This window comes from Leptonotus elevatus, chromosome 12, assembly GCF_054856555.1.
Source record: "Leptonotus elevatus isolate MCC_2025b chromosome 12, RoL_Lele_1.0, whole genome shotgun sequence".
Taxonomy (NCBI): domain Eukaryota; kingdom Metazoa; phylum Chordata; class Actinopteri; order Syngnathiformes; family Syngnathidae; genus Leptonotus; species Leptonotus elevatus.
Window position 1 is genome coordinate 14,365,708 of NC_141250.1, and position 13,018 is coordinate 14,378,725.

Sequence of the window (13,018 nt, forward strand, 5' to 3'; positions counted from 1 at the left end):
TTTTTTTTTTTTTTTTTTTTTTTTTGTGTGTGTGGGTGAGTATGTGTGTGTGCGTGCGTGCGTGCGTGTGTTTGTTAGCTCACCAGAAAACCTATTAGAAAAAAAAATCTTATACCGTTCACCTAAATCGAACACCAGGAGACCCGAGGGGACCGAAGAAAACCAAGGAAGGTGAAATCCAGCACCGACCAGACACCCCCCACCAGAACTCCTCCCCAGCCCAAGAAACATCCAGACCCCAACAAATCCAAAAAACATAAAGTCAGGGAGGCCTCAAGAGACCAACGGAGAGACCGAGAAAAGGAAGGAAGGACAGACGAAGCCGCGTGAGATCCGAGACACCAGCCTCCACCGATTCAATAACCTGAGGAGGAAACAGATTGTGTCTGAGTTTCGGTAGATGCTGGTGTGGTGGATCTGGCATGCATGAAAATCTCCACCAAAGAGGGGAGCCGTCGACCCCCGCCGGAACAGAGCAAGCGCAACACCCCAGGGCCCCCCAGGCCGCGGCAGCGCCAAAGGACGACCCCCGGGCCCCACCAGGGCCACCGGCCGGAGAGCAAACCCAGGAGCAGGAGCGCCCCCCGCCCCAACACGGCCCGCGCCCCCGGCCCAACGCAGCAGGACGGGGCACTGCAGGCCCACCAGGCACCCCACCGGCCCCCAACCCCCGCCCCCCCACCACCCCCCGCCCCCCATCCACCCCCCGCCACCCACCCCAACCCAGCCCCAGCCGCCCCCATGCCCCCAATCCCCCAGACACCCCCCACCCCCAGCACCCCCCCACCCCGCAACCCCCACCACCGCCCCCCCCCAACAAAGCCGCCCCCCCCCCCGACCCCACCCCGACCAACCGGCAGCCCCCCAACCCCCGACCCCCAGCCCCCGGGGACCACCCGCACCCAGGCACCGGCGCCGAAGAGGGGCCGGACAGCGGAGCGGAGAGGGCAGCCGCGCCCACCCCACCCCCCGCCGTGTGGAAGGACGGAACACCGGGGGCAGAAGGGGGAGATGGGGGCACCGGAGGGCGGCCGACACCCCCGAACCCCAGGCCCAGCGGGGGAAGGCCCCGGTCGTCACCCCAGCGTTCTTTGTGAAAATTAACCCCTGTTACTGAGTCCGCCAGCTCGCGGACTGGCGAACTCTACCCCTAAACCGTGAATGTGACCCCACCCAGTGTATATACAAGTGTGTGTGTGTGGTGCATTAAAATTAGGAGCAGGTGAACCGGAGCCGATGGAAATGATATTCCCACGCTCCGATCCACCCGCCACCCAAGCATGTTGCTGAGTGTATGTGGTGCATTAAAAAAAATAGATAGGGCGGGGGGGGGGGGGGGGGTGGCGACACGGACAGGGGACCGCAGCACTGCTCTATACTGCGGCCCCCAACCGATGGCACCCCCACAAGCCCCCAAGCCCCCCCCCCACCCACAAGTTGTGTGGTGTATTAAAATTGGAGGGGAGTTGTAGGGTGAAGACGGTGTTTCCACCCTACCCCACCCCCCAAAGTGTGTTATGTGCCCTATATGTCTATAAAAGTGTATTGTGCAAACCTAGTGTAGTGAGTTAAGAGGTGTGACCAGCGGGGCCCCCCCCAACCGGGCGGGGGCAGGAGGCGCACCGGCCCACCAAGCCCCCACCCACCCCACCAGGACCCCGGCGGGCATATGGGACCCGTCCGGCGGGGCGATAGGGCTCGCCCCCCGGATACTGGGTCCCGCCCGAGGTGTCAGGACGCCCACCGGAGCGGGGCGGGCACGACACCAAACCCCAGCCACCCCCGCCGGCCCCCATAGCACCGAGACCCGGGCCATGGATGGAGCCCCCGGCCCAGGGGAGGGGAAGGAAGGCGTACCGGGGAAGGGGAAGGGAGGAGGGAAGGGGACGACAAGAAGGGCAGGGGGCAGCGGCAGGGACGCAAGGAGAGGGGGAGAGGAGGAGGAAGGGCGACGAGGGAGAGGGGACAGGGAGGCGGAGGACGGGCGGGGAGAGGCGAGGAGGGAGAGGCAGCAAGGGGGAGGAAGGGGGAGGGGAGAGGGAACCACCGGGCACCCCGGCGGCCCACAGGCCCCGAACCGCGTCGCCGGGCCCAGAGCGACGGACCGCGCCGGAACGGCGCCGCCCCCGACACCAGGGAAAGCCCCGCAACGCAGCACCCCCCAAGAGACCCAGGGAACGGCCAAGACGCAGCCGCCACCCAGCAGCCAACAGAGGGGCAGACCCGCCCACTCCCCGCCAGGGGGGACAGCACCCACAGAATTAACCCACTGGCATGCCGTGAATCCGAATATCAACCCCTGGTGCCCATCGGAGGTGAATCCGCTCGATCCCGCTGGCAGCAGCCGGGTTCCTGACTATGGAAACACAACCATTAGTTACAAATTGCCTAATACAGAAACATCAATGCCAGTTATAACGCTGCTGTGGCTCTCGCTAACAGGCAGAATTAAAATCCAAGTTTAGGTTAAAAAATTCTATATACGTAGACCATGTTTCTTTAAATTTTGACATTTGGTTTTTATTTGAGGCAGATATTTTTTCCATTAAAATATGATTTATGAGGAGGTTAGACCATTGGTCGATATTCAAAGTTTGTTTATTTTTCCAGTTAACAAGAATTGTTTTTTTTGCGATAGTAAGGGCTACAAGTATAGATTGAAATTGTTTATGTGGTAAGTCAATTGTTGTTAAGTCACCTAGCAAACACAAGTTTGGAGAAAACGGTATCCTACAGTCCAAGACAGCGGAAAGTTTTTCTAAGACTTTAGTCCAGAAACACATAACCGGAGTACATAACCATAAAGCATGAAAATAAGTGTCTGTAGTGTTTTGTAAACACTGGAGACAAATGTCGGAGTCTGAGAGTCCCATTGTCTTCATCATATATTGAGTAATGTATGTTCTGTGAATAATTTTATATTGGATAAGTTGTAAATTTGTGTGTTTTGTCATTTTAAAAACATTTTCACAAACTTGAATCCAAAAGACAGATTCCGGAGCTATAGACAAGTCTGTTTCCCATTTTGAGATGGGTAAAGACGTTTTATCAGTATATGAAAGTAACTTATATATTTTTGAGAGTTTTTTTGTTGTTGTTGGAGAAAGCTTGGTAATATCTTTAGCTAAAACAGGCGGTTGGAGCGTACCCTGGAGTGTTGGAATTTGTTTCTTTATCATACTTTTAACTTGCAAATAATGTAAAAAGTTTCCGTTTTTTATTTTATATTTTTGGAGCAAGGATGTATATGATATAAACATATTATCTGAGAAGAGATGGTGGAGATGTGTAATTCCTTTCTGCTCCCACACATTCAAATAAAACGATTGGTTGTTAATTTGAAAGTCGGGGTTATGCCATAGGGGAGAAAGCCCGCTGGGCTCCACTTTGGCTTTTGTCATTTCTAGTGCCTTCCACCAGGCAGTCAGGGTGGCGGAAATCATTGGATTTTTAAAGCAGTTATGGCGCTTAATCGATGTTGTAATAAAGAGTAAATCTAGGAGTCTGAGGTTATTACAATCCTTCTGTTCTAGTTCCAGCCAACAGTTAGTATCTCTATTGGGTTGTGCCCATAAAATAATATATTGTAGCTGGTTGGCTATATAATAGTGCATAAAATTTGGTGCCTCTAGACCTCCTTTGGATTTATTTTTCTGAAGAGTAGATAGACTAATCTTTGCTTTTTTTTTTTTCCAGTAAAATTTTGTAACGGCTGAGTCCAACAACTGGAACCAGTTAGCCGTAGGTTTAAATGGAATCATTGAGAAAAAATAGTTTATTTTGGGTAAAACTTTCATTTTAATAGTGGCTATTCGTCCTATTAGAGAAATAGGAAGATTATTCCAGCGCTCCAAGTCACTATAAATGCTATCCAGAAGTGGAGTGAAATTTAAATGAACTAAATCAGTTAATTTAGGTGAGATTTTTATGCCTAAGTATTTTAAATTACCTATAGGAAATGAGTAGTATGGGTCCTGGCTTGCAGGGTTCCATGAATTTTCTGTAATAGGTAGAAGTGTTGATTTTGTCCAGTTAATAGAATAGTCTGATAACTGTGAGAATTTAGTTATTAAGTTAAATACTTCCCCTAATGAAATAGCAGGCTTTTCTAAATAAAGTAAAATATCATCGGCATATAGATTAATTTTATGTTCTGTTACCCCAGAGTGAATTCCTTGAATCATTCTTTCCTGGCGTATGGCTAATGCAAGCGGTTCAATAAATATTGCAAATAATAAAGGCGACAGTGGGCATCCCTGTCTTGTGCCTCTCTGTAGAGTAAAACTCTTAGATATAATCCCATTAGTAGTAACAGTAGCTTTAGGAGAATCATATAATACTGACACCCAGTGAATAAATGACTTCCCAAAGCCAAATTTATTTAAAACAGCAAAGAGGAAGGACCAGTTAACTTTATCAAAAGCTTTTTCTGCATCCAATGATATAATAACTGCCTTTTTATCATGCCGCTGTGACATACTAATAAGGTTAAAGAGCCTTCTAATATTATTAGTAGAGTGACGCTCTTTAATAAAGCCTGTTTGGTCGCTATGAATGATTGTCGGGATTACTGTTTCTAATCTAGATGTAAAAGCCTTAGTGATAATTTTAATATCAGTGTTAATTAGTGAAATCGGACGGTAACTTGATGGAAGGGTGGGGTCTTTTTCTGGCTTTAATAAAAGTTTAATTGCTGCTGTATTCATGTGTGGGCGTATGTGACCATTAGTTTTAATTTCTGTTACTACTCTTAAGAATAGTGGAGCAAGCATTGACCAGAAGTGCTTTAGAAATATAGCCGGATAACCATCAGGGCCGGGTGCTTTGCCATTTGGCATACTATCTAGAGCACTGTACAACTCGTTTATAGTAAGTGGTGCATCTAACATATCTTTATATTCAGTAGTTACCTGAGGTATACTTAAGCTACTGAGGAATGCCTCAATATGCTCTGGGTTAGGTTTATTAGTTTCTGAGTATAAATTGTGATAATAATTATAAAAAATTTGATTAATTTCTTCTGGTGATTGTGTACATTCACCAGTTGTACCTTTAATAGCCGTTATAAGCGATTTTTCCCGATTACGTTGAAGTTGGTTTGCAAGAAATTTACCTGATTTGTTATTATATTCAAAGTTGTTGTATCTCAATTGTTGTATTATAAACTCTGTCTTTTTAGTTAACATATCGTCTAACTGTATTTTTGTATTTTGTAAGTCAGTCCATATTTGGTTATTTGGGTTTATTGCGTACTCATCCGTCAGTTGTTTAATTTTATCTTCCAAGTCTTTTTCTAATTTTTGATCCATACTGATGCTAATGTTGGATCGGTAACAATCAGTTTTACGGGCGGGACAAATGAGTTCAGTGATTTCCCTAACAATATATGGACAGTCCGTAACATTAGGCAGTGCTGCGATCTTATTCCAGGACATTCATGGAATAGTAGATAATACAGTAGAGGGGGACCCAAGGGGACCGCAGACAGACCATAGCTCCATACTAAGAAAGTCGAAAAGTGTATGCATGGCACCTAAGTGTTGTATGAACGATGGAACCGAGGCCAACTTGTTCATTCCTAAGAGATGGACGCGTGCTGATGCTGACAGATCGAGTGAGAGATTATTCAGAGCTTAGGCGCGAGCTAATGCGTGTGTTCACTGCTTCCCCTGGCAGCGGAATCACTACTAATCACACTTCCATAAATCATGCGTACCCATCCTGGCAGCGTTTCAAAATGACTGTGTTAAAAGTGTGGGACGCCATCAGTGACCACTAGAACGCGCTTTCCTGGCAATCAAAGTCTTGCTGTTTAACGCTTACTTTGAAACACATGAAAATTGTATGGGTGATTTTCGCTCTGTTTAAGAATAATATTACATTATGAACTGCACGTTCAGTTTTTTTTTTGTTTTTTTACTTCTTGATGACAAGTAGGAGAAAAAATGACATGTTTACAGCAGGGTTTTAATAGTTTTTGATTTTTCATATGTTTATTTTGTTTTGACTTTTTTTTTATTCAGTAGAGTGGGTTTGTTAATGTTTACTAGTTTTAATTTTATTAAAATTAAATTCGATTTTGTATTACTTTTTTTCATATTGAAAGTATTTGTCAAATTTAAGGTTAAAGTGTAAGTATTGTGTAATATAGTACAATTCTCTGTACGCCCATACAGTAATACTTTATTTAAATTAACACATGACAGCTCATGCATGAACTTAATTGACTATATTTAATTATAGCTATAATTATAGCTAATTTGAATTATTCTTACAAACATCAAATGTATTTTATCATTCATTTAAAGCATACTCATTTTTATTTATTACATTTTTCTCAATTTTAGTTGAGTTTTTTTCCTTCTTTTTCCGTTAACTGTAATAACCGTGGTTTACACAAAGCTCACGATATCATCACGTCATTGGTTTACTATTCACATTAAAGCCATCATAAGTCATAGTTCTATGTCTTATTTACTTGCCCAACTTTTAAATTGGCTTTTCCCTATTTTTGGCTTATATAACTAATTAATTTTGCAGAAAATGATTGCATCTACTGTGGTTGAATGAGTCATACATTTAACAATCAATAAATACATAATTTATTGGAATTTTGTTGAACATCTTTCTCAAAAATAAGAATAAAGAGAGGGTGTAAGTTGAAAAGATCCCATAAACACGGCTTCAAATGAACATTACAAAGTCAAGACAAACGAACTCAATCAAATGCTCCAATGAACTATGAAATAATTCAGCAATTTTAAATATTGCTCCCTTAAGCATAAAACAGCAGTTTCAAAGCAGTGTTGTCTTGTTGGTGATTGGCCCAGAAATAAAGCCTTCATTCAACAACAAAACAACAACAACTAGCCGACACGAGAATCCCGTGATTATGCCCATTGACAGAAAATCAAACATATCAATTCACAAAAACAATCTGAACAGAGCATTCACATTCATTAATCACGTTTATTTGATACACACAATTTGCAGTATAAACTGTATCAACATGGTCATGTATATGATTTCTTAGTTGTAAATTGTAATTATGACATACTCGTTAATCCTTTTACCCATCCATTATTATTATTTTGATCACTCTGAGTATTTTAGTTTTTATACTGTATAATCAGTATTACCTTGGAGCAGACTATCTAGTCAAGTCATCTTTATTTATAGAGCGCTTTCAACATACTAGAAACACGCCGCGTACCACCTCACAGTTCTGAAGTTGGGGGTTTGAATCCAGTCTTTGGCCTCCGTTGGCTTGTGCTAGCCTTTTTTTTTTCCACTCCAAAAGCTTGTTTCTTAGATTAATTGAGGATGCTAAATTACCCGTAGATGTGAATGGTCAGTTGCTTTGCAGTTGCTGTAGTCCTGTACTGGTCACTCTTAGTTTGTCTCATTGCTCTTATTTTGTCATAGAGGCCTTTATTCTGTCATATAGAATTGTGCATTGCCCTAACGAGACTTGCTGTATGACACTTTTGTCAGTACATCCACTCAAGGTTGTTCATCAAGTTTTTTTCTTTGAGGCCATCAGAATCCAGCCCTGCTCTTTGTTGTTACTTTGTATTTTTGTATGTTAAGAGTCTTCCCAAACAAACATTACAAAAAAGCATTACAGCCATCCATTTTTAACACATACTCTTATTTTTCACGCGTCTTAAAAAAACATCTTGACTTTGACATCATATCTGGCTTCTACACAGTCAGGCTATGTCTTATAACACTTCTCAAACAGTTGACCATTTACCTGAGAGTTACAAGACCTTCTGGTCAGGAATCACAAGGCCTCGAGTAAATTACCAGTTTGGAATTGAGCAACTAAGAGAATTCATCCTTTGTGATAAGAAACTTGCACTTTATTTCTATACATTGATTTGCCACTGGCTTGATTGCTTTTGCTTCCATCCTTCCTCTGTTCATGAATAAAGCAATCATGGAGGTTAAGTGATTGGCCTTCAGTTGTATTTGATTGCAAACTGGCATATAACCGCAATTTAAATCACCCTGTTTAGACTTTCGCTTATAATGAAAATGTCCTTGTTTGGTGTCTCCTCTCCAGGCCAGTGGGGTCATTGTATGGGGGAAGACTGTGGTTCCGGCGGGGTTCAGACCAGGATGGTATGGTGTGTCCACAGGGAGGGCTGGACCACCCACCACTCTCACTGCAACCACATGGACAAACCCGAGAGTCGGCGGCATTGCTTCAAGGTGTGTGACTGGCACCAGGACCTCTTTGAGTGGGAGCTGTCCGCCTGGGAGGGCTGTGTTCTCGTCCCTTTTTTTTCCAATGAGCTCAAGCTGCGGACCACAGAGTGCATTACCGCACAGCATGGACTCCAGAGACGCAAAGTGCAGTGTGTGCGCACGTCCAACCGCACCACAGTCACTTCAAGGATATGTGACTTCTTTTCCCAGAGACCACCAGTGGAGCAGGCATGTCTCATCCCCTGCCCGCAGGACTGCGTCGTTTCGGACTTCACCTCGTGGTCGGGGTGTAGTAGGACATGTGGCACTGGCCTGCAGCATCGGACTCGACATGTTCTGACCACGCCGATGTACGGTGGCGCAAGCTGCTCTAATTTGACTGAAACCAGGACTTGTTCTGGCTCTGTTGGCTGCCCTGCTGGGGAGGACGAGTACCAGTATAGCCTTAAAGTAGGAGCCTGGAGCGAGTGCAGGCTCCCCCATCATAAAGACACTCTATTAAACGGTCGGACCACTGTGGATTTCAGCAATCACAAGGAGAACAATACAGTCATGTTACACAGACACGCCTCTCACTATCGTCAACATCATCATGACCATCGGCATCATCGCAAGTACCCCGTGTCCTGGGAGCTGGAGGTGGGATACCAGACACGGCAAACTCGCTGCACGCGCAGTGATGGGGAAAATGCAATGCTGAGGTAAGCTAAGAAAATGGGAACATGTAACTGTAATAATCAAATTAGAATGGGGGACACAGGTTGCAAATGTCAAAGAGTACTTGTTGTCAGAAACCAGTATACAATCAAAAGAAAATACAAGTTCAGACATGTTTAACACAAAACACTTATCTCAAATCATTTTAGCCATTGAAATTAATGGAAAGGCTACTCGTTGGTTCAAGCCTATACAAATAATATCATAATATTGTACTTTATCCAAACATAAGTAATTAACTATCATATAAAGAATTAAATAGAATTATTTAACTATTATTATTATTGTTGCCGTTATAATTATTATTATGGAATTATACTTTTTTGTTTCATTTCAATCACTATTGTGCTGCTCCTTCTGGTCTGCCTACCTTGGCCACTTGGGGCAGTATAATACATCCATTCATCCATCCATTTTCTTAATACAGACGTATGGATATACAGTAGTAGTACACAAAGGTGCTTTTTAGACATCATATATTTTTGGAGATGATAAATATATGCCTGGTTGTATTGTTATATTGTTTGTCTACATGTGTAGTGCCACCATTTATCTTAAAATAGGAGTTTCTTGTAGAGTTATCAGGGTTTCCCCCAGAAAACTTGGTAAGCCTAGTGGTCAAGGACGTCCTATTTATATTGCAATGCCATTGTACAAAGCGGCAAATCAGTGATCACCCCTTGCGTGATCCCACCATGCCATTGTGCATACTAGAATTGAGTGATTCTGTTATTGGCTGGTCTTTTTTCAATGTGAAAATGTGCTGTAATAGATGGTGTTTGACCACATTAACATTGCGGCAAAGCACTTTTGGGCTAAATGTCAAGTACTGCTCCTCTCCTGTCCCTGCTGTTTGAACTCACTTTGGTATTTGGATTTTTGATAAGAATAGAAGACACACACACATGCACATTTTTTTTTTCTGATGTTCTCCACATCTACCAGGCGTGTCATGATGGAATAAATTATTTGCATATTTTTTTAAACCTCTATATTTGACTCTTTTGTTGCGTTTATGTGTGAGACTGGTTAAACTGGGGTGAATGGAGATTTCCCAACTGAGCTCAGTTTCATTCTGTTTTCCTAATTACATCCTAATTAACAAATTAAATCAGGATTGTAGCCCCATCTTAATAAGCAACCTAATTTCGCAGTCTAAATTGAACAATAGAAGCGGTAATTACATGACTAATCCGCTTGTTTCATATTGATCGACTCGGCATTTGCGCAAAAAACGAATTTCATGTCAACCTCTGTAATTCATCTCCCCAAAAATATATAAGGGCAGTTTAAGATTTTTAGAAGATTTTAAAGGACGTTAAGGAAGATACTACTAGTACCTACTTGACCTCTGGTAGTGTTATGATGTGTAGTTTTCATAATGTGTCACAATTTTTAGCTTAATTTTCTGCATCCCCTTTCTTTTCAACCTGCAGCCTCTGCACCAAGTACAACTCGCCCGTGACCTACCAAGCATGCGTGATGCCCAGAGACTGTCACACTTCTGATTGGTTATCGTGGAGCCCCTGCTCCAAGACCTGCCGGTCCACCGACCTATCTCCTGGTTACCGTCTGCGGTCACGAGTCGTGGCACAGATCCCGCTGAGCGGCGGGAAACAATGTCCCGTCCTTGAGGAGAAAGAAGCTTGCAACATTATCGGGGATTTGCTTCCAAACTGTCCGAGGTATTTCTTTGGAGACATGTTTCTGATCATTACTCACTCACTCGCTCGCTATCCTCAGAACGAAAAGCTGGGCTCATATTTAATCTATACACGCTATTTCAAGCTCACTCAAAATTCATTCTGATTTCCCAAGCTTTCTAAGCAGAATGATTACGAGAGTATACCCAAAGGCTGCAGATATTCATGATGTTGCTGTTCATTTAATTTGTCCCTCTACCTTAAGTATTGACTTTAATTTAATTTAATAGAAACTCCTGCAGCAGTTAAAGGGTCTGTGGTCCACAGGGCCTGCCACAATTTTTCGGGTTGTACGGTAACGTTAGATGAAAGGTAATTACATTCGGTAAATAATGTAGTCAGCTTTGTTTCCCTGCCGGAATATCTTGTTTTATTTGCTATATAAAAGTGGAGGATTCACATAATTAGGGAAAAACTCATTACAGAAAATAAGAAGCATCTGATAGATTACTTAGGGCCATTGTTTTGAAGAACTCCTCAAATGTTATTGCTTTTTGCTCCAGTGCACTTTTCATGACAAAGACTGATCATTTGTTTAGAGGTTATGCAACCTTCCTCTCACTGATTTGCATTTTTTGTCCTTTTTCAACCCCCCCCCCCCCCCCCCTGTTACAAACAGTGTTAATTTTTTTTAATACAAATAGACATTGGTAGAACACCAACCATTTAATTAGGTTAAGACAGCACTCTCTTATTATCTGATGAAAATTGTAATGTCTCTTCCAAAGGCACTATTAAAATGGCTCAGACAACACAAATCCTTTGTAATTCATGATACAACTTCATAAGAGAAATGGAATTAAAAGTAGAAATTTAACTATCAGTCACAGTGTTATCAACATACAATAATTGCTTGAATGCTGAACTTTTGCTTAGCAGCCTCATTTTAGTATGAGTGTAATTGGAATTAAACATTGGCCAACAAAAAACATTGGCTTTTGAAATTGCAAACTATTGGGCTGACAGGCTTGATACTGAAATATTGATTCCTCTGATACCATATAATTATGCTCTAAAGCCAATCTCAAATCAAAGAATCAATAATTTAGATATAGTTTAGAGATCTTTTCAAAATGATTCGGGTTTCAGACGTAGACAAATTGCCGAGTGTAAATGGAGTCATTTGTGGAGCTACTGTATTTCAGCTCTACAAACAGGCAAGATGCCGTTTGTGGACAGGAGCTGTGGCAAAACAAGTGTAACCTTGTGAAACCCCGCAGGTTAAACCACAGCTCACAATACGAGGCATTTATGATAAGACGGACACAAGAGGCTTCAGGCGTCTCTGAGGTCTGCCGGTACAGAGGAAGAAAAGCGTTCAACTGGGCACCGTTGCTGTTAGAGTTGTTGATGTTAATAAATGCGGCTATGGAATTAGCAATTAATTAAATACATGCTTCAACAAATAGCTATGAGTTCAAATCGGAAAAACATCATTATTCTTACTCGGTATCAAAATGCTAAGGTATTGAACATCACTAACAGTAACAGGAAGTCAGACACTCTCTAGACCTGGGTTCGAGTAAACCCCAGGAGTTCAGTGAGTCAGTCTCAGGGGTTTGGTGGAGGTCAAGACACACACCTGACTCAAATCATTCATGATGATTTGCCCCGCTTGGCCATCATTGGCTGCAGGTGATCATGCTTCATTGCTTGGCTTATCTGTGCTGCAGGGAATTTGGTGCGCTCAGTAGTCGACTTGTGGCAATTGCAATGGCAAGTCGTGTGATCTCTCGATTATTGTAATCCTTTCATACTAAGTCGACCCAAAAAAAAAAAAATGGCAGATTGTATATGAACAATATGTGTACAAATGTATAACGGAACTTATGGTGTTCCACAGGATTCAATTCTGGGGCCTCTGCTGTTTCATTGTATCTTCTTATTTTTCAATAAGGAGTGAGATACTCTGGTCCCTTTCAGGTATGGATGGAGGACCACTGACTGGGATGAATGCTTGGTTTCCCCTTTACTGAGCAAGCTGGACCGGCGTCTGGCGAACATCAGTAGTCTCTGCGGAGGGGGGGTGCAGACCAGAAAGACCTACTGTGTTCAAGTTCCTGATGACTCAACTCCACATCACAGGAAGGAGGGTAAGAGAAAACCACCGTCATCACAGCTGCGCTTCGCTTTGAGAAGTACAAAGACATCGTGGCCGTGCAGGCATGAAGAATAAAGAGCGAGCAGTGATGGTGAAGCTTAAGCTTGTTCAAAGTATATCAAAGCTTATCTTCAACTACAGTAGACTCTCCTGGGAGCTCCTTACTATTTGGCGAAGCAGTTTCATTTAAAACTTAATCCGCATTGAGAGACGGAACACACCAGTGTGGTGTGAAAATAGATAAATGGCGGTGAGACGTTCGCCTTGTTGTTTACGCCATACA

At 43.1% G+C, this 13,018-nt stretch overlaps 1 protein-coding gene across 2 annotated transcripts in view; it reads left to right on the forward strand.

Moving 5' to 3' along the window:
- Window positions 1–13,018, forward strand: part of thsd7ba (thrombospondin, type I, domain containing 7Ba) — a 154,007-nt gene that overhangs the window by 64,368 nt on the left and 76,621 nt on the right. For both annotated transcript variants that reach the window (XM_086091736.1, XM_086091735.1), the window contains 3 exons: window positions 8,069–8,915; window positions 10,368–10,616; window positions 12,558–12,727. In XM_086091736.1, coding sequence (XP_085947862.1) covers window positions 8,069–8,915; window positions 10,368–10,616; window positions 12,558–12,727 — 1,266 coding nt within the window. The remainder of the gene's footprint in view (window positions 1–8,068; window positions 8,916–10,367; window positions 10,617–12,557; window positions 12,728–13,018) is intronic.